The 22,877-nt window shown below is 44.6% G+C and overlaps 1 protein-coding gene across 1 annotated transcript in view; it reads left to right on the forward strand.

Moving 5' to 3' along the window:
• Positions 1–22,877, forward strand: part of LOC142244599 (putative acyl-CoA dehydrogenase 6) — a 147,925-nt gene that overhangs the window by 120,892 nt on the left and 4,156 nt on the right. The window contains exons 7-9 of the mRNA XM_075316855.1: positions 6,214–6,387; positions 14,659–14,820; positions 17,893–18,043. Of these exons, the coding sequence (XP_075172970.1) occupies positions 6,214–6,387; positions 14,659–14,820; positions 17,893–18,043 (487 nt within the window). The remainder of the gene's footprint in view (positions 1–6,213; positions 6,388–14,658; positions 14,821–17,892; positions 18,044–22,877) is intronic.

A 22,877-nucleotide genomic window follows, 5' to 3' on the forward strand; every position in this document is an offset into this window, starting at 1 on the left:
ATACGGCCTCCGAAATATTTTAATAAGCAGAACCATATAAAAGCAACACATATACCTGTGAATTCTCAAATCCGCTCCCATGTTGCAAAGACAGACAACTGCGAAAAAGGCAGTCCAGGTGCCAGCATATGCAGCAAGGCCACACACACCAGCACAATGTCAGAACTAGCCCTAACAGTGTCTGACCAGCAGCCATGGATAAAGGCAGAGCTGGTCAGACACTGCTTATTAAAATATTTAGGAGGCCGTATGGCACAATGGTAAATTATATTATATAGAGTAGGACCCCCCTATTGACATTTGCCGTGACGTGGCAGGGGTGGCTCAAATTATTGATCAATTGTTTGCTAAAAATCTCATTTTGCATTATAGTACAGTATGAATGAATTTGTGAATTCTACACTTTTTATTTGTTGCATGCCATTCATAGGCAGTGCTGGCTCCCCCTCTCTATGTAAATGGATGAATTTGAAAAAAAAAATACATGTCTGCTTTTTGGAAAGGTTGGACCTGCAAAATATTGTTTTAACTCTTGACCATTTTTCAGCTTTAGATACAGCTATGATCCATGTCTCCAACTTAACTGCATTGTCTAGTGGCGTCCGTGGTAGTCTAAAATCTCATTTCTGTTGTTATCTATTCTCTAGAGCTGGTCATAAACCTAAAACTATAGTCAACCAGAATTCATTTGATCAAACATCCTGTGATGGGGTTACACACTCTGCTTGCTCTTTGAGGTAGCACAGAACACTAATGTTTTCATATAAAAGTCCGACCGATTTATTAAATCATACATAAACCGCTTCTTCAGGAACATAACACAAGCCTTCCTTCGGCTTCACAGAAGATAACACGGTTTTCAGTCCATTCAACGTGTGGTACAGCCACTCAGTTTTGGATAAAAACTTCTCCTTAGGCTAAGTTCACACTTCCGTTCTTTTGCATCAGTCACAATCCATTGCCTTGAGGAATTACGGTATCCTGCAAAATATTTTGCAGGAATCCTGTTTTTCCCCATAGACTTCTATTAGTGACGGATTGTGACTGATGATGCTGCGTTGCATCCGCTGCATCGCGGTCAGTCGTTTTTTAACTGACCGCCGGGCGGGAGCAACGCAGCCTGTAACGTTTTTTGAGCAGCGCGATCCGTAGGATTTTGCTGCGCATGCGCTCTCTGGCTCCCCGCCCCCGTAACCAGGATAAACATCGGGTAACCAAGCAATGCGCTTTGGTTACCCGATATTTACAGTGGTTACGGGTGCAGGGAGCCCGCGCTAAGCTGGTATCCAAGATAAATATCGGGTAACCAAGCAAAAAGTGCTTTGCTTATACCCGATATTTACCCTGGATACAGTGTGCAAGGAGGCCGACACTTCACCACTCGGCTCCGCCCCCTCCCGCACTCCGCATGTGTACACACACACACACACACACACACTCTCACCTGTCCCCAGCCCTGCAGTCCCTGCGACACTGAAGTCCTAAGCTCCACGGCCCCGCTCGGCTCCGCCCCCTCCCGCACTCCGCATGTAGACATGCATGTAGACACACACACACACACACTCTCTCACTCACTCACCTGTCCCCAGCCATGCAGACCACGGCACTGACGTCCTCAGCTCTGCCCCCCGAACTCCGCCCCCAGCACACAACGGAGTCCGACAATGAAATTCTTTTCTTTGTCTTCCGTTGTCATCTGTTGTACAACGCATCAGTCACATGCGTCAAGCAACGCATGTGACTGATGCAAAACAACGGAAATGTGAACTTAGCCTTAGACGTATCCCAGTGGAGGTATGTCAACCTCCACTCACCCTCCACAGTCAGTAGAAGCAAACCCTCTTTCCTTCAGAGGATTGATTGCTCTGGTCAGGACAAGATAATCCTCTCGTCTCAGAGGATTCCTTCCAGGAGACAACACAGTCTCCCTACATTGACCATTCGCCAAACAGCCAGTCTCCATCTTAACACATGAGACACACCCATGGGTAGAGGTATGCCAAATAGCCAGAACCATCCGTCTCTCCAGCTATCGATAAAACCTGTCCCTGGAATGTCTTTATAAGCCTTGTGGCACTACAATTACTAGAGCAAACATCCAGGTTTACACCACCTTCGTGAGACATATCCTCTAATACGCAATGACTACCGGGGTTCCGCCAGGTACACGGAAGCTCTGGCAAGAGCAGCAACACACAGGGTACACGTTACAACAGTAGGCCCTAGTGTGAGCTAAAGGGGAGCAGGGTCACCTCCTAAACTCACCTGAGACTGATCCCTGCACTCCTTAACGTCCCTATACGGTTTCTTTCACACCGCCGCCAATCACGTGCCTTCCCTGTCTTTCCCTGGACTGAACCCTGTATAGTGCACAGGGCAGTGGAAAGGTTAGTCCCGCACTAGGTTAAAGACACAGAGAGGATTAGACAGACAGGGGTAAAATAAACAGCAATCATATAAAGCACTCCAAACAACAAGAGGTAATAATGAGGAACGGGTCAGAGGGGAAAATCAAAGAGGACTAAGGAAGGGAAGACACCACAACTTTCACTCAGCAAATGTTCTCTGAATGGCTTCCTGGTCCACAGCTCACAGGTTCCCTCTAAAGGTAAGTATAGCAGAAACTATCACTAGCAGTTACCTGGACTAGGAGGGAAGTCTTTATAGCAGAGCTGATTAGCAATAGAGAACAGCTGACTATTGCTTACACTCAAAGTGTCAGGAGACCAGGGCGCTGGATAAAGGAGAATCTGCACAGTCTGCAATATTAACCTGAGGAAGTCTGTATGAAGCCTTGTGCTGTGATCTCCTAACAACAGAAATAGGAGGGAGTACTCTCTGTCATGGTACCCTCGTGACACCCTCTGCCATGTTACACTAGCACTGGCGGAGACAGACAAGAAAGGGTCCTGTGCAAAAACAATATATAGGACCTTTATGGTCACATAACTTAATTTTATGCACAATTCCACCTGTTTTGTAGGTAGAAATGGACCCCATCACTTTTTGGGGCCCTTTTGAAGCTGCATAGGTTGAACAATGATATGTCTAGCCTGGGAATCTAGATCTTGTCCATCATCATACCAAACAAAACTGGCGAATCAATGAGTATGAAAAACAACATAATGGACAAAGATTGCAGTGCTGTGCGAGGTCCGAGCCTGCGGGGTCGATATCTATTACTAGGAAGGAATTATTGTAAACTATGAGCAACTAAGCACAACTTCACTTGTGTCCTATGAGTGACATATTAATCCGTCTCGTCAGGTCTGGAGAGATCTCCACACTAAGCTGATTATTAACTGCAGGTAACAAGAGAGACTTGTGCTCAGGACTGTGCCGCTTTGTATTCCGTCGTCTCACCTGACGCTCACCGGCGGCACATGAGTAATGGTGACTCCTATATAACGGTATATGGTGACGGTTCAGGAGGCCACATGATAGCGCTGCCTATAGTTTCCCAGAATTTGGCTTATCTGCTGACTCCTGTGTTCTCACGTCTCATTTATGTTTTGCCAACTTATTCTCTGATGACACATCGCCCGGAAATGTTACACGTCAACGTATAGTTTATAGTATAGCAAGATTCCCATAAATTGGTGAACCAGAAATTCTGGCCGTATACCGCCAGATTTATACTAAAGAAATGAATAGAGGGGGTTTCACATATTTTAAAGGGGTTTTCCAGGCTTAAGATGTAGGATCATCTATCTGTAGGATAGGTCATCAATATCAGATAAGTGGAGATCCAAAACCCGGCACTCCCACCGATCTGCTTTTTTATTGTGTTTTATAGAGTAAAGCGGGCTTTACACGCTGCGATATCGGTACCGACATCGCTAGCATGCGACCCGCCCCCATCGTTTGTGCGCGACGGGCAAATCGCTACCCATCGCGCACAAAATCGCGCACCCCGGTCACACGCACTTACCTGCTCGGCGACGTCGCTGTGACCGGCGAACCGCCTCCTTTCTAAGGGGGCGGTTCGCTCGGCGTCACAGCGACGTCACTAAGCGGCCGCCCAATTAAAGCGGAGGGGCGGAGATGAGTGGGACGAACATCCCGCCCACCTTCTTCCTTCCTCATTGCTGGCGTGTGGCAGGTAAGGAGAGGTTCCTCGTTCCTGCGGCGTCACACGTAGTGATGTGTGCTACCGCAGGAACGAGGATCAACTTCGCCCCAGCGACAGCAGCGATAGTTGGGAGAGGACCCCCATGTCAACGAGGAGCGATTTTGGATGTTTTTGCAACGATCCAAAATCGCTTCTAGGAGTCACACGCTACGACATCGCTACAGCGGCCGGATGTGCGTCACAAAATCTGTGACCCCAACGAGATCGCTGTAGCGAAATCGTAGCGTGTAAAGCCACCCTAAACAAAGCAAGAACAGTGCAGTGCCATACACAGTGTAGCGGTCATTCCTGGGTACTGCAGCTCAAAAAGAGTACCAAAAATGGCCACTTGTTGGCACTGTGGTCAGTTGTTGGCACTGTGGTGTCCATTGAACTCAATTGGAAAGAATTAAAGTTTTTTTCTCAACAAAATAAATAGTTAAAATTGCAAAGTTTTTGTAAAAACAAATAAGTTTGCAATTTATTTTTTTATTAAAAATCCTACAAATTCTCAATAATGATGCAGGTGAACGCATGTTGACGCGAGTCCATTGCAAATGCATTGAAATAAAAACGCATTTGCACTGGATCTTTTCATTTTATAGATTAATGATTATTGCATTGGTTATGGCCACCTCTGCAGTTTATCAGCAGTGGTCGGTTTAATAGGTAAGGAGCATGTGTTTGCAAGTTCTTGGAATCTGCTGGATCGCTGGATCCGACCGGCCTCGGTGACCCTGCGCTACAAAAACGCTACAGAAGCAAAGCGATTTCTGCTTGTGTCATGGGAGAGTGCACAATTTGAGTAAGCCGTGTGATACTGTCACTGAACTGGCAATCAAACAGGAGCGCAACGATCCCGAAACTGATGGAAAATTGGAAAAAAGTTGCAAATTGTTGTGCAAAGATGGCGCTTTCCAGAATTTGCGACTTTTTCCGCACAAGTTTCGAGTCATATAGCTATTGATACATTTTCCCTCTATTTTCCTCATTCACATATTGTTTTGTTAGGCTGATTTCACACTATGTTTTTTTAGCATGCGTCATGAACGTTTTTTTGCTGTAAAAGCGGATCCTGCTTTTACAGCAAAAAAACGCATGTGTTATTTTGCAGGATCCTGTCACTTTATGTTTATGGGCGGGCATTGGAGTCATGTGATTGGCAGTCAGTGGAACTGAACGTGATAGACTGGGAGTCGGCATCTGACAGCTGCGGAGGCTCATAACCAAGGTAAACATCGGGTAACTTGCTTGGATACCCGATATTTACATTGGTTATGAGCCTCTGCAGCTGCTAGGAGCTGGGCTCCCTGCACACGTAACCAACGTAAACATCGGGTAACTAAGAGAAGCGCTTTCCTTGGTTACCCGATATTTACATTGGTTACGAGCGTCTGCAGCTGCTAGGAGCAGGGCTGCCTGCTCCCTGCACACGTAACCAAGATAAACATCGGGTAACTAAGACCGCGACTACCCGATGTTTACCTTGGTTACGAGTGTCCTCCACTCTCAGGCGGGGGAGAGTGGAGAGAGGGGGAGGGAGGGAGGTGGAGAGAGAGGGAGGGGGAGGGAGGGAGGTGGAGAGAGGGGGAGGTGGAGAGAGAGGGAGAGAGAGACTGATCACGCGAGGCTGGTTTCTGGGCATGCTCAGTAGAGTAAGCAGGATCCTGTCTATCAGCATGCCAACGTTCACATGCGTTTGCGTGCTGTTTAGTCAGGATCCAGCAATTTGTAGTATTTGGACGCAGCTCAAAAACGCTACAAGTAGCGTTTTTGAAAAAAGTTAAAAAACTGCAAGTCGCTGGATCCTCACTATAACGCAAGCGAACGCAGGTGAACGCATGTTGATGCGAGTCCATTGCAAATGGATTGAAATAAAAACGCATTTGCACTGGATCCGTTCTTGCGCTAAAAAAACGTTCATAACGCATGCTAAAAAAATGTAGTGTGAAAGCAGCCTTACATGCACACACATGCTGTGTACATATATATATATATATATATATATATATATGTATATATATATATATATATATACATATATATATATATATATATATATAAAATTTATATTTACAACGCAATGTCATTTTTTATTCCAGGTGTGCATGTGGCAAAGAAAATCGACAAAATGGGCATGAAGTCATCGGACACGGCTCAGATATTTTTCGAAGACGTCAAGGTGCCCAGTAAATATCTGATAGGCGAGGAAGGTATGGGGTTCATCTACCAAATGCTGCAGTTCCAGGAGGAGAGAATGTGGGGTGTCGCTAATGGTAAGTATCCACCACTTTGGCTATGTGTATATTGAGTCTTTATGTTAAGTTGTTGTAGCAGAAACTGGGTGGAAATTCCAAATTTTTGAGTTCTTGAGGAGGATTTGGAGAGTTTCCGCTCAGTTTCTTCTCCAAAAACCCTTCATAACACTATGTTATATGACATATGCACTTAGCTTTAGATGGAGTACTACAACTGTAAGGAAGTTGGCTGAGGGCTGTTGCATTCTTTCCCTTGAAGACACCAATCACGTTATTGTACTGTCGTCTAGTGTAATGTGAATTGTGTCCTTCGTCTTTTGTAAATATTGTTTTATGTAAACTGAGGTGTAGGGTGTAATGTACAGTAAGGTTATATGTGTTAATGTTTTGCATAGCACACGTATAGGTAGTTACCAAACTATAGAGTAAGAGATAGTTAAGTTTTGGAACTAGCCCACAATGGTAGGAGTCAGTTGAAAGGGAAAGAGATGATTTGTTCTAGAAAAGTTAGGGAAGACTCAGTGTGTGACAGATACAGAAATATAGTTTGTAGGTCATCGAGGCTGCATGTAGTGGGTGACTTGGGGCAAATGGAAGAAGGAGACCGGAATTGAGAAAGCGCGATCCCAAAAAGTTGACTGAGAAACAGAGCGAGAACAAGGTTGAGGCTAGAGACCTTCAAACAAAGCAGATCCAGACAACAGGAGCTAGACGACAGGACTCTATTCGCCAGGTTCCTAATCAGCAAGGTAGTGGGTTAATATTAACTGGTGTGTGAATGAAGTCAGCTTAATCTGGCAGATTTGAACACCCGAGAGCACAAGATTCTACTCTAGCTCTAGTGGCTACCGCTTACCCCTCTTCTGTATGAGGAGCTAGGACGTGGATATGGAAGCTTCTGGAAGCACAAGGCTCTACTCTGGCCATGGTGACAGGACCCCTGAACTTCTCTACTATGAGAAAACTGGACGTGGAGCTGCTGGAAGGGAAAGTGACCTTCACGAGATGGACTATGGCGTGAGGCTAGGTGGTGCTGGGACTCACAGGACCAGTAAGATTGGAAACAACCCAGCGGAAACTGAGAATGTTCCTTGATTTGCCTTGTACAATTGAAACATGGTAGAAGATTTGTGCCCGGTATCTGTTGTATGAAGCTGTTGGTGAAAACGAACCATTGAGTAAAGTACTGAATCTTGAAATGGACTGGTGGCTTCCTAGTGGAAACAAGTCATCATTTGGTCCTGGCCAGCCGTCGTCAGGGGCAACATGTGGCCTACAGGAGCTAAGAGCTCACACTACACAAGTCCACACATACCCAGCCAGGACCAGGTCTTTCATGTAGTGTGTCGGGGCATCCAGAGTCAATCACTCACCCACGACTACTGCCCCGCAACGCCCTACACGACTTCCAGCATGTACTGAGCATACTGGGAGTTGTAATTTCCCAACTACCACAGGTTTGAGACCACTGTATAAGAGATTCCTAGTCAATTCGTATTTAGAAATGATTGTCCAGTTTTTCTCGCACCCGAAGGACCCAGAGCATGAAATATTATGACAGCACAAGGGAATGAGACATTTCCTAATAATAAAGGACAATTAGACATTTCCTCTTCCAGGTGGGATATAAATAGGAGCTTGATGTTTCTCGCAATGACGCGCCCGGCCGGCTTTACACTGAGCTGTCAGCGACCAGGGAATATGTGTCTGATTAAGTTGGAAAAATATGAAGTTGTAAGACGTCTTAAAGGGCACCGCGTCACAGCGAGACAGGGCTGAGACTCCTGTGAGAACTGAGGATCTGGGCCATGACGTCCGGCGTAGACTAGAGGTGACAAGTATCCACCACCGGGAAAATTGCTCAATTTATTCCCATTTTTCTGCAGATGTGCAGACGGCCGGGCCGGGCACACCCAGAAAGTCCGGCAGGGTTACTCAGTATTAACCCTTTACATTGCTAATCTTCGCATCTGGATTATTTTACCTTACAAAAAATGAGTTATTGATAAACTTAAATATATATATATATATATATATATGTAACAAAAATTATTATTTTTTTTTAAAAAATGGTGCCCTTAAAAGTATTTGCACCCCTCTTTATTGATTCAACTTTAATCTATATTTTCTTCTTTTCTTTTATTGGGGGAGGGAAGGATCAATAAAATTCCATATTTTATGTCTTAACTTTTCTTGCTTAACTATCTATTAAAAATAAAATATTTGTAACTGTTCAACAACTTTATACGTTAGTGTGTGATGGTGTAATGGGTGACTGCTGCTGTATTATACAAGCACCGCTGCAATAACCCCTTTTGATGCTGCGATCAGTAGTAACTGCAGCATCTGTGCAGTTGAAGGAAGGTGCAGATACCGGGCCGTGAGGGCTCTGCACTCCTTCACCAGAGAGAGCTGGTGCTTGTAGACCGATTTGGGCGGGCTGTGTGACACTGCAGGGTGCTTTACATGCTGCGACATCGCTAACGATATGTTGTCGGGGTCACGTCGTTAGTGAAGCGCATCCGGCGTCGTTAGCGACATCGCAGCGTGTGACACCTAGGAGCGACGATCAACGATCGCAAAAACGTCAAAAATCGTTGATCGTTGACACTTCGCTACTTTTCATAATATCGTTGGTGGTGCATGCCGCTGGTTGTTCGTCATTCCTGCGGCAGTACACATCGCTATGTGTGACACCGCAGGAACGACGAACATCTCCTTACCTGCGTCCACCGGCAATGAGGAAGGAAGGAGGTGGGCGGCATGTTCCGGTCGCTCATCTCCGCCTCTCCTCTGCTATTGGGCGGCCGCTTAGTGACGCCGCTGTGACGCCAAACGAACTGCCCCCTTAAAGGAGAAATTGTTTGGTGGTGTCTCCAGCGACGTCGCTAAGCAGGTATGTGCGTGTGACGCTGCCGTAGCGATATTGTTCGCTACGGCCGCGATCACCCCCATGACGAAACAGCGACGGGGTTCGGGTGCTATCGCACACGACATCGCTAGCAATCGCTAGCGATGTTGCAGCGTGTAAAGCACCCTTTACTGTAGTCTTCAGGGCAGCGTCCATCTCCCCACAGCCGGTCGCCATCTTGAATGTTTTAGTTAGACACAGGACACTAGAGAGCTCTGGGCAAAACAACAGTAAATGGTTTATTGTTTCTTTCACCTTCACAACAAACATGGCCACACTTATCCGGTTCCTGTGCCGCTGTGTCCCGGAGTACTCCATCTGCCCTATCCCGCTGCCTGGAATCTAGTCCTGCAGCTGCAAAGCCTTTGTCTCCACTTCCCTCCTGCTACCCTCAGTGCCTCAAATGGCTTCTAGTCTCTTGACTTTCTTAGGCCCATCCCTAGAAACTCTCTCTCAAGAACATCCATCTAGTCCCTGGACTCTTCTAAACCCGTCCCAAGGTGAGCCGTAGGCTCCAGACACTTGGAGGATACCTCCGGGTTCCCGATGGACCCAAGTTACAAGGTCACGTCCTCACTCCAGGAACCCCTCTGCAGGACTCCTATTTTAGATCTCTACCACCAACCCCCTTGCTATCTGTCACTCCTCCCGCCTTTACTCTCATCTCCCTCTGTCACCAGGAAGAATCTAGTACTGCGATATATATTACTAACAAAGTCTATCTACATAACATTCCTCTATTTTACCGTGCACTATATCCTACTTAACATTCTCCGCTTTGCTACTTCTATTACAATCTTTGTTTTACCCTAAAGCTATATACAGCAATACCACAGTATAGTAAAGATCACGGTCTCCCTTGAAGCCTGGCCACTGGCTGGGCTTTAAAGGAGCTCCATGAAGATAAGCACGGAGGTCTTAAAGAGATCCCCCAGCTATGATAAAAACCCATCAGCGGCCTGTAACGGCGAAACGGGGGTGCCATTGGGAGCATAGAATGGCACACCCCCATGCCGGTGCCCTGTTAATTCCACTATCAGGATTTGATAGCGGTATTTAACAAGTTAAAAGTCGCAGGCAGAGTGCCGCTTCACACAGGCACTGAACAGATATGGGGTAAGATAATTCCATTAGCCCACTCCATACACCCGCTACCGACTTGCACCAAGGATGTCGGTAAGGAGTTAAAGGCCTAAAATGTGGACAGATAGAGCGTAAAATAGTGGATGTATCATTACTCCTCACTAATCACCGACATTCAATCAAAACGCTACTAAAACCTTCAGCTCGATATCAAACTTAAAAAAGAAAAGTTCTGAAAATCAGATTTGTTAAATTGTAATATAGAAGACTCGTAGAACATAACCCAAACCTCTGTGTACCTATATCCTCGTATCTGCGGACCAAACTGACTAATTCATTATCCTCGCGATCTGAACGTTAAACCATCACTCAACCAAATAGAAGACGACATTTCCTCGTGGAGCTCGGCTAACATCTCTTGGTTAGGTAAAATCAACTTAATAAAAATGATAATTCTTCCCAAGATATACTGTATCTATTACAAGTTTTAACAATAAAAATCCCACAAACTTCAAAATTAAAAAAAGTTTGGATGAGAAAACAGAGGATAGGGAATTACGGTAATCACTTAACACTAATAAAACCTAAAAACATGGGAGATCCTGGTCTCCTGGGCTATGAAAAATACAGACTTTCCACCTACTTAGCCAGAGTCATGGAGTGTCATACATCTACACATAGAAAACTCTGGGTAGATCTAGAGACTAAGGGGAGCTTTACACGTTGCGACATTGCTACCGATATATCGTCGGGGTCACGTTGTTAGTGACGCACATCCGGCGCCGGTAGCGACATCGCAACATGTAAATCCTAAGTGCGACGGTGAATGAGCACAGAGCGTAAAAAATTGCTGATCTGTGTAACGTCGTTCATTTCCATAATGTCACTACATCAGGAGATACGATGTTGTTTGTCGCTCCTGCGGCGTCACACATCGATGTGTGTAACGCCGCAGGAACGACAAACATCTCCTTACCTGCGTCCACCGGCAATTTGGAAGGAAGGAGGTGGGCGGGATGTTATGTCCCGCTCATCTCCGCCCCTCCGCTTTGATTGGCCGGCCGCTTAGTGACATCACGGTGACGTCGCTGTGACGCCGAACGCACCTCCCCCTTGAAGGAGGGATTGTTCGGCAGTCACAGCGACGACGCCGACCAGGTAAGTATGTGTGACGCTGCCGTAGCGATAATGTTCGCTACGGCAGCGATCACCAGATATCGCATGCACGACGGGGGCCGGTGCTTTCGCGCTCAGCATCGTAGTGTGTAAAGCCCCCTTAAGTCACTCAAAGGAGAAATAAACTATTATTTATGGTTAAAGGGGTTGTGTTACATTGATGGCCTATCCTGAGGATCAGGTAGATGTAGAAAGTTGGCACTCAAGATAAATGTGAATAGTGGTCTTTTATTGAGAAGAACTCTTAGGACCAGCACAAGAACAGACGTTTCGGTCAAAGACCTTCATCGGTGTGCGCGCAGGGGGTCCTCAGAAGATATAGCAATTTGGCAACTGGCGTAGTCAGATATGACGCGATGTCTACCGCTGTCTATGTGGCGAAACGTCTGTGCTTGTGCTGGTCTTACAAGCTCTTCTCAATAAAAGACCACTGTTCACATTTATCTTGAGTGCCAAGTTTCTACATCTACTTGAGACGGTTTTGGACCCTACTTAATCACCACCCCCAGAAGTGCCGTGTGTATCAACTCACTAAGTATCCTTTGGATCATTCATCAATGTCTGATTGGTTCAGGTCCGACACAAAGCACCCCCACTGATCAGCTGTTCCTGGTGCCGGTGGCAGCAGGTGGTCCGAAATGCTGAGTTCCAGAGCTGCCCCGTCAACTGATAGAGGCCGCGGCCAGGTACTGCTCATCCACTTTCCATTCAAATCCATAGGAGAAGGATGTACAGTACCCGACCGCAACCCCTATCAGAGGATGGGACAGCTGTGCAATTGAGCACTTCCGGCCTCCGGCACTGAGAACAACTGACCGGTGGTGATGCAGGGTGTCGGACCCTGGTTGATCAGACATTGATTACGTATCCTAAGGATAAGGCATCAATTTAATACTCTGAAGTAGAGATGAGCGGATCAGGCAGGATTCAAATTTGCCTGTTGCGCATTTTCCCCCATTAATTTGCAGAAAAGTTATTCTCTTCTGATTGAATGTCCCTTATTATGCTTTTGGTCCTCTCAATACCCTAGAACGTAATGAACTTAAGATATATACAAAAAATTAGGAAAAATCATTATACTCACCTAACCACTCAGCTCTAAGGCCTGTTCATTACTTATCGCCACCTGTCCGGTTCTCGCTACATCGTCGGATCCCCCACCGTTGGAATTCGTAGACCTCTCATGCTTAAGCGGGACTTCTGGTTCTCACGGTGCCCAGGAGCGTTCTGCATAAAGTGGATGGAAAGTCACATTGTCATGATGTCACAACGTGCGCCGTTTCCTTCCACGCACATGCACAAAACCCTCTTGGGCCTCATGAAAGTCGGAAGTCCCGATTGAGCACGACAAGTCCAGGGATTCCAGCGCGAGCAGCGGACAATCAGAAGATTAGAAGAGAACCAGACGCATGATAGTGAGGAGAGGAGGAACTGGAAAGGTACGCATTAGGTGAATATTGAGATTTTAATTTTTTTTTTTTTTTTTTTGATGGGTCTCAATGGTTCTGAAAAATGGTGGCCAGGGACCGCCATTGAACTCAATCAAATCACAAAAAATCTGCACATTTTTTGTAACATTCTAGTAGAATTTAATTCCATTCAAACTTGTTTATTTTTAGTTCCTGTGACCTGAAATCAAAATTAGAAAAAAAAATAAAATACAACATCGAAGAAATGACCCTGAACATTAAAATAGCAGTCACTCCTAGGTAATACCAGATATTTAACATCAAATTCCTATTATGTTTACTGTTTCCAGGATTTTTACTAATTTATCTCTTTTATCATTCAAATGTTTATATATATATATGTATATATATATATATATATATATATATATATATACATATATATATATATATATATATATATATATATATATATATATATATATACACACATATATATATATATATTATATATATATATATAGATATATATATATATATATATATATATATATATACACACATGTATATATATATATATATGATACATGCTGTATGTATACAGTACAGACCAAAAGTTTGGACACACCTTCTCATCTCTAGAACAACTGTTAAGAGGAGACTTTGTGCAGCAGTCCTTCATGGTAAAATAGCTGCTAGGAAACCACTGCTAAGGACAGGCAACAAGCAGAAGAGACTTGTTTGGGATAAAGAACACAAGGAATGGACATAGGGCCAGTGGAAATCTGTGCTTTGGTCTGATGAGTGCAAATTTGAGATCTTTGGATCCAACCACCGTGTCTTTGTAGAAAAGGTGAATGGATGGCTGGTTCCCACCGTGAAGCATGGTGGAGGAGGTGTGATGGTGTGGGGGGGGCTTTGCTGGTGACACTGTTGGGGATTTATTCAAAATTGAAGGCATACTGAACCAGCATGGCTACCACAGCATCTTGCAGCGGCGTGCTATTCCATCCGGTTTGCGTTTAGTTGGACCATCATTTATTTTTCAACAGGACAATGACCCCAAACACACCTCCAGGCTGTGTAAGGGCTATTTGACTAAGAAGGAGAGTGATGGGGTGCTACGCCAGATGACCTGGCCTCCACAGTCACCAGACCTGAACCCAATCGAGATGATTTGGGGGTGAGCTGGACCGCAGAGTGAAGGCAAAAGGGCCAACAAGTGCTAAGCATCTCTGGGAACTCCTTCAAGACTGTTAGAAGACCATTTCCGGTGACTACCTCTTGAAGCTCATCAAGAGAATGCCAAGAGTGTGCAAAGCAGTAATCAAAGCAAAAGGTGGCTTTGAAGAACCTAGAATATAAGACATATTTTCAGTTGTTTCACACTTTTTTGTTAAGTATTTCATTCCACATGTGTTAATTCATAGTATTGATGCCTTCAATGTGAATCTACAATTTTCAGTCATGAAATAAAGAAAACTCTTTGAATGAGAAGGTGTGTCCAAACTTTTGGTCTGTACTGTATATATACTGTATATGAAAAAATAGAAAAAAAAACAGTCGCACTCTGCCAAGCACAAAAAAACACTACCTTATATAGAAAATGGAGCTATTTAGAAAATTAGGATGGCCATAGGAATATTATGCACACGAGCACGGTATGATATATCATAAGAATTTTCTTACATGTTATTGTTCCTTCCTCAGTTTTGACTACAATGCAAAACCTCATAGACGAAACTGTGAAGTACACAAGTGAGAGGAGACTCTTCAACCAGCCGCTGCTAAATAACCAGGTGGTACACTTTCGTCTGGCCGAGCTGAGCACCGAGGTGGAGCTCCTGAGGTCTCTGCTCTATCGGATGATCGGTGAGTTCTTACCTAAAGCCAGACATAGCTGCTAGTTGGATCATGTAGGACTGTAGTTGTTTATTAAAGGGAATATGTCATCAGGAAAAAATCTATAGTTTAAATCAGGACTTTATGATAATTGTACTATATATATATATATATATATATATATATATATATATATATATATATTATTTTTTGAAAAGTAATTTAGTAGTAGTAACGGTAAGATAATAGCAGATAGCACAGGATCCAGCATTCACAATAGCTGATGTCACAGCTCACCTCCTCTTCATCCTGTACAATGACTATAACACCTACATATACAGTAGATAACACAGGATCTACCATTCACAATAAGTGATATCACAGCTCACTTCTTCCTCTTCCTGTACAATGATAGATAACACCTCTATGTCGAGTAGATAACACAGGATCCATCAGTCACAATAAGTGATATCACAGCTTACCTCCTCCTCCTGTACAATGACTAATAACACCTCTATGTCCAGTAGATAACACAGGATCCATCAGTCACAATAAGTGATGTCACAGCTTACCTCCTCCTCCTGTACAATGACTGATAAAACATCTATATACAGTAGATAACACAGGATCCACCATTCATAATAGGTAATGTCACAGCTCCCCTCCGCCTCCTCCTGTACAATGACTGATAACACATCTACTGTTGGTCCAGAAATATTTGGACAGTGACACAATTTTCGCGAGTTGGGCTCTGCATGCCACCACATTGGATTTGAAATGAAACCTCTACAACAGAATTCAAGTGCAGATTGTAACGTTTAATTTGAAGGTTTGAACAAAAATATCTGATAGAAATTGTAGGAATTGTCACATTTCTTTACAAACACTCCGCATTTTAGGAGGTCAAAAGTAATTGGACAAATAAACCAAACCCAAACAAAATATTTTTATTTTCAATATTTTGTTGCGAATCCTTTGGAGGCAATCACTGCCTTAAGTCTGGAACCCATGGACATCACCAAACGCTGGGTTTCCTCCTTCTTAATGCTTTGCCAGGCCTTTACAGCCGCAGCCTTCAGGTCTTGCTTGTTTGTGGGTCTTTGCGTCTTAAGTCTGGATTTGAGCAAGTGAAATGCATGCTCAATTGGGTTAAGATCTGGTGATTGACTTGGCCATTGCAGAAGGTTCCACTTTTTTGCACTCATGAACTCCTGGGTAGCTTTGGCTGTATGCTTGGGGTCATTGTCCATCTGTACTATGAAGCGCCGTCCGATCAACTTTGCGGCCTTTGGCTGATTCTGGGCTGAAAGTATATCCCGGTACACTTCAGAATTCATCCGGCTACTCCTGTCTGCTGTTATGTCATTAATAAACACAAGTGACCCAGTGCCATTGAAAGCCATGCATGCCCATGCCATCACGTTGCCTCCACCATGTTTTACAGAGGATGTGGTGTGCCTTGGATCATGTGCCGTTCCCTTTTTTCTCCAAACTTTTTTCTTCCCATCATTCTGGTACAGGTTGATCTTTGTCTCATCTGTCCATAGAATACTTTTCCAGAACTGAGCTGGCTTCATGAGGTGTTTTTCAGCAAATGTAACTCTGGCCTGTCTATGTTTGGAATTGATGAATGGTTTGCATCTAGATGTGAACCCTTTGTATTTACTTTCATGGAGTCTTCTCTTTACTGTTGACTTAGAGACAGATACACCTACTTCACTGAGAGTGTTCTGGACTTCAGTTGATGTTGTGAACGAGTTCTTCTTCACCAAAGAAAGTATGCGGCGATCATCCACCACTGTTGTCATCCGTGGACGCCCAGGCCTTTTTGAGTTCCCAAGCTCACCAGTCAATTCCTTTTTTCTCAGAATGTACCCGACTGTTGATTTTGCTACTCCAAGCATGTCTGCTATCTCTCTGATGGATTTTTTCTTTTTCTTCAGCCTCAGGATGTTCTGCTTCACCTCAATTGAGAGTTCCTTAGACCGCATGTTGTCTGGTCACAGCAACAGCTTCCAAATGCAAAACCACACACCTGTAATCAACCCCAGACCTTTTAACTACTTCATTGATTACAGGTTAACGAGGGAGACGCCTTCAGAGTTAATTGCAGCCCTTAGAGTCCCTTGTCCAATTACTTTTGGTCCCTTGAAAAAGAGGAGGCTATGCATTACAGAGCTATGATTCCTAAACCCTTTCTCCGATTTGGATGTGAAAACTCTCATATTGCAGCTGGGAGTGTGCACTTTCAGCCCATATTATATATATAATTGTATTTCTGAACATGTTTTTGTAAACAGCTAAAATAACAAAACTTGTGTCACTGTCCAAATATTTCTGGACCTAACTGTATATACAGTAGATAACACAGGATCCACAATTTACAATAAGTGATGTCACAGCTCACCTCCTCCTCCTGTACAATGACTGATAACACATCTATATATATATAGTAGATAACACAGGATCCACAATTTACAATAAGTGATGTCACAGCTCACCTTCTCCTCCTGTACAATGACTGATAACACATCTATATACAGTAGATAACACATGATCCACAATTTACAATAAGTGATGTCACAGCTTACCTCCTCCTCCTGTAGAATGGCTGATGACACATCTATATACAGTAGATAACACATGATCCACAATTTTCAATAAGTGATGTCACAGCTCACCCCCTCTTTCTGTACAATGACTGCTAACTCCTCTATATACAGTAGATTATACATGATCCTCCATTCACAATATGTGATGTCACAGCTCACCTCCTGACCCTCCCGTCTCATTTATTTTTGCCCTTATCAGATCATGCTAATTAAAGTAATGTATTACTGTAATTAGGTAGGATCTGAGTCCCTCTACTGCTGCTAATGATCATGTGAAGAAGAGGAAGAACAAGTAACGTATTAGGCTGAATGGTCAAGGTGAAAAATACTAGATATATTATCATATACATAGTGATATGGAAAAAAAACTATTAAAAATTGATGATCAAAAATACATTTAATTTGTTTTTATGCATTCACAATACAGTATATATTGGGCCTTATTGTTTTGTTTTTTTTTAATTATTTCGTATTTTACGCTTTCTTGTAGGTTTATATATTGATGGAAATGACGTCACCAGATTGGCTTCCATGGCCAAGCTGAAGGCCGGGCGTTTGGCAAGAGAGTTGAGTGACAGCTGCCTCCAGTTCTGGGGAGGGATGGGATTCACAAATGAGGTTCAGATAAGCAGGTTTTATAGGTAAGTCCGATGGTTTCTGATGCCAGGCCGGGAATATTTATACAGCTGTGATTTTTTATCAGTTGGATAATGATGACCTTTGACCCCTAACGGAACCCTCAGGGCAAAACTGATACATTGTGTCTAGTGCAGGCTCTGCGTGGGCGGAGCTTCTCTCTCCAGTGTTCTCTGCCCCCCTGTGCCACCCTCCACCCTCTCTGGCCTTGGCAAAACACAATGCTCATATTTTGCCTGCAGTGTTCCCTTTAGAGATTATTTAAAATTCAAGGTGTTTTCTTATGTAAGAGGTGGTCATCATGTTACCCCCCCCCCCCCCTCATACTGAGCTTTATACTGTTTGTATATATATTGTGTTGAGTGTGTTTTATATGAATTGTGCGGATGCGGGAGGATGCGGTTCCATGATGTAGCAGAGCCGAGACTGTGTAGCGGCCAAGGCCACCTAGCGCTGAGGCCTGGTAAGGTCAACTGTATGCTTGTGTAAGTATAGGAATGTTATGTAGATAGACTTTGTTAGTAATAGATATAGCAGTATCACATACTTTTTGGTTACAGAGGGAACTGAGAATAAAGGCGGGAGGAGTGACAGATGGCCAGGGGGTTGGTGGTAGAGTTCTACAGTAGGAGTTCTTCAGAGGGGATCCTCGAGTCAGGACAAGACCTTGTAACTTGGGTCCATCGGGGAACCCGGAGGTATCCTCTAAGTGTCCAGAGCCTAAGGCTCACCTCGAGACGGGCTTAGAAGAGCCCAAGGACTAGACGGATGTTCTTGAGAGAGAATTCCTATGGATGGGCCTAAGAAAGTGGGTGAAGTGACAAATGGCCAGAGGGTTGGTTGTTGCGACAGGCCTGTAAGGCAGGAGTTCTGCAGTGGGCTTCCTGGAATGAGGACGTGACCTTGTAACTTGGGTTCGTTGGGGAACCTGGAGGTATCCTCCAAGGGTCCTGAGTCTACAGCTCACCTTGGGACGGGCTTATAAGAGTCAAGGGACTAGACGGACATCGAGAGAGAGAGTTCCTTGGGACAGGCCTAAGGAAGTCGAGAGCCTAGATGTTGTTTGAGGCAGTGAGAGGACCACAGGTAGCTGTGGAGAGAAGAACAGGGGGAAGCAGAGGCATAGGCCTCGGCAGCTGGAAGACTTGGTCCCAGTCAGCAGGATAGGCCAGACAGAGTACTCCGGGAAATAATGGCAACAGAAGCAAAACCAGATAAGTGTGGCCATGTCTGTCGTGAAGGTGAGTTCTCCAGTGTCCTCTGTCTATCTGAGTCTATTGTACTACATCTATTATGGCGACTGGCTGCGGTGTGGTGGACGCTGTCCTGAAGAGTACAATAAGTGTTGCACATCCCGCCCGAAGCGGTCTACAAACACCGGCTCTCTGGCAAAGGAGTGAGGAGCCCTCATGGCCCGACGTCCGCACCTTTCTTCACTTACAAAAACAACCCTAATAAAAATGTGATATAGATGGGATGATATTCCATTCTCAGGTCCATGAGCAGAACGATTAGCCACTAAGCATCAATGGCTCCTACTCTAGTGGACCAGGACGTGGTTTAACACATAGGTAGCCAATCATTTCAGGCTGGGATGTGAATAATGAGACCCATGACGATCAGTCGGGCCTGATTCATTCCTAAAAGGTCTGGTAATGTTCGGACAACCCATTAAAAGAGGCTGTACAAAGATTGTACGTTCTCCTCTACCCAAAGGCTGGTGGCTCAATCTTTTGGGCTGCCACCGATCCCTAAAACTGATCGAAATGGAGCTAAAGTCAAATATCCACACACATCACCACTCCATAAATTATCTATAGGATTAGTAGAAAAAGCCTCATAGAGAATGAAGAAACCCACTCATGTGAATGGATAATGTGTAATACATCATTTCTCCAGTGGTGGCGCTGTAGGAATATTATACATTTGCTGTCAGTCGCGGGGAGGTACTTTGTGATATCTTTAATTTTAAAGGAGGAATTCTCCAGAGAACTCCTTTTAATATTGTAATATAGTTTAGGAATTTCCACGTTTCCTTGGACCGCGGTCCATAATTCGGAGGAGCGTATCGTTATTAGATCAGGTTTCAGACCATGACAGATCCTTTAAAGGTGAAATTCCACGTTTCGATCCCAGTTGCACAATGGCACGAGTTATGATACAGTTTGGGGTTTGCTGGCAGTATCTCAGCTCGTGATACATTCCTAAATACCTCCATAGAGGTGGTGCCAGGCACGGAGTCGCCCGCTGAGCCGCGTCACCCGTTGTGCTGCACTACACAAATATTTGCATCTCTTTTAACTGCAGATAACTCGATGATTCCACCTGTTTATTGTTATTATGACACTCCGGGGAGTTTCGTTGCCCGTTGCGACCTCGGCGCCCGTGATTGCAGACGGCACTTGTAATAAATAAGAAATGTTTTCGACGAGACTCATTTTTATCACAGGACACGCGGATGAGGTCAGGAGATTTGGATCTTCTTTCTTTTCCAATAATTAAATGTTCTTTTCACATTTTGTACATTTCCGGAAAGCTGTGACCTCGACAAGACCCCGCGTGGCTTTTTGTGTCTGGCGTAGCAATAGGACATGAAATGAATATCTTGTAACTGCTTTATAACGAGCGCCTCCGTCTGCCGTCGGGGGGAGCGGCTGATACTATTATAAAATATCAGCACTATCTAAAGAGTGGCCGTCGTTTTCATTTTTATTTCATAAATCAATAAAACACATGAAAATAGGAAACTTTGTAATATATCTTATCAGAGAAATTCTCTTCTTTCTCTGCCTAGAGTGATCTTTTGCTGCCAATTTACAGGTAAAATCTGTATTCAGTGTAGACAGCTTTTCCCATTACTGAGACAGGAGATGACAGTTGGTGCTTTTAAAATTCTATGATAGGAGGAGCTAGACAGGGATTGACTCGGGTGGCCCATCAACACCAGCGCTATTTTCAGTTGAATATGCGCCCGAGGATATAGATAGTGAAAAACACAGTTCCCTGGAAGTGAGGACAGGTAAGAAGAACCATTTGCTTTTTTTTAATATGTGACAGGACAGGGGACATTATTACAGCAAGGGGCCAGGATGGAGGACATTATTATAGTGAGGGGCCAGGATGGAGGACATTAATACAGCAAGGGACCAGGATGGAGGACATTATTACAGCAAGGGGCCAGGATGGAGGACATTATTATAGTGAGGGGCCAGGATGGAGGACATTATTATAGTGAGGGGCCAGGATGGAGGATATTATTACAGCAAGGGGCCAGGATAGAGTACATTATTACAGCAAGGGGCCAGGATGGAAGACATTATTACAGCAAGGGGCCAGGATGGAGGACATTATTACAGCGAGGAGCCAGGATGGAGGACATTATTACAGCAAGAGGACACTATGGAGTACATTATTACAGCAAGGGGCCAGGATGGAGGACATTATTACAGCAAGGGGCCAGGACGGAGGACATTATTACAGCAAGGGGCCAGGATGGAGGACATTATTACAGCAAGGGGCCAGGATGGAGGACATTATTACAGCAAGGGGCCAGGATGGAGGACATTATTACAGCAAGGGGCCAGGATGGAGGACATTATTACAGCAAGGGGCCAGGATGGAGGACATTATTACAGCAAGGGGCCAGGATGGAGGACATTATTACAGCAAGGGGCCAGGATGGAGGACATTATTACAGCAAGGGGCCAGGATGGAGGACATTATTACAGCAAGAGGACACTATGGAGTACATTATTACAGCAAGGGGCCAGGATGGAGGACATTATTACAGCAAGGGGCCAGGATGGAGGACATTATTACAGCAAGGGGCTAGGATGGAGGACATTATTACAGCAAGGGGCCAGGATGGAGGACATTATTACAGTAAGGGGCCAGGATGGAGGACATTATTACAGCAAGGGGCCAGGATGGAGGACATTATTACAGTAAGGGGCCAGGATGGAGGACATTATTACAGTAAGGGGCCAGGATGGAGGACATTATTACAGCAAGGGGCCAGGATGGAGGACATTATTACAGTAAGGGGCCAGGATGGAGGACATTATTACAGTAAGGGGCCAGGATGGAGGACATTATTACAGCAAGGGGCCAGGATGGAGGACATTATTACAGCAAGGGGCCACTATCGAGTACATTATTACAGCAAAGGGCCAGGATGGAGGACATTATTACAGCAAGGGGCCAGGATGGAGGACATTATTGCAGCAAGGGGCCATGATGGAGTACATTATTACAGCAAGGGGCCAGGATGGAGGACATTATTACAGCAAGGGGCCAGGATGGAGGACATTATTACAGCAAGGGGCCAGGATGGAGGACATTATTACAGCAAGTGGCCAGTATGGAGGACATTATTACAATAAGGGCCCACAATGGGGGACATTATTACAAGAAAGGCCAAGGATGGGGATATTATTACTGGAAAGTTCCCAGAATGGGTTCATCATTACTGGCAGTAACCCAGGAAAGGGATATTATTTCAGTTAGGGCCCAGGATGGTGACATTATTACTGGAAAGGGTTTAGGATGGGGACATTATTATTGGAAAAGGTTCATGATGGGGACATTATTACTGGAAATGGCCCAGGATGGGGACATTATTACTGGAAAGGGTTCAGGATGGGGACATTATTACTGGAAGTGACCCAGGATGGGGACATTATTACTATAAAAGGCCCAGGATGTGTAAATGATTACAGGAAGGGAACAGTATTACAGGAAGGATCCAGGACATTGGCCTGGGCTGTGGGATAATATTACAGGAAGATGGGGCGCATTATTCGAAAACAGAGGACATTATAACAGGAGGGGGCCAAGGAC

Source organism: Anomaloglossus baeobatrachus, chromosome 6 (genome assembly GCF_048569485.1).
Source record: "Anomaloglossus baeobatrachus isolate aAnoBae1 chromosome 6, aAnoBae1.hap1, whole genome shotgun sequence".
Taxonomy (NCBI): Eukaryota; Metazoa; Chordata; class Amphibia; order Anura; family Aromobatidae; genus Anomaloglossus; species Anomaloglossus baeobatrachus.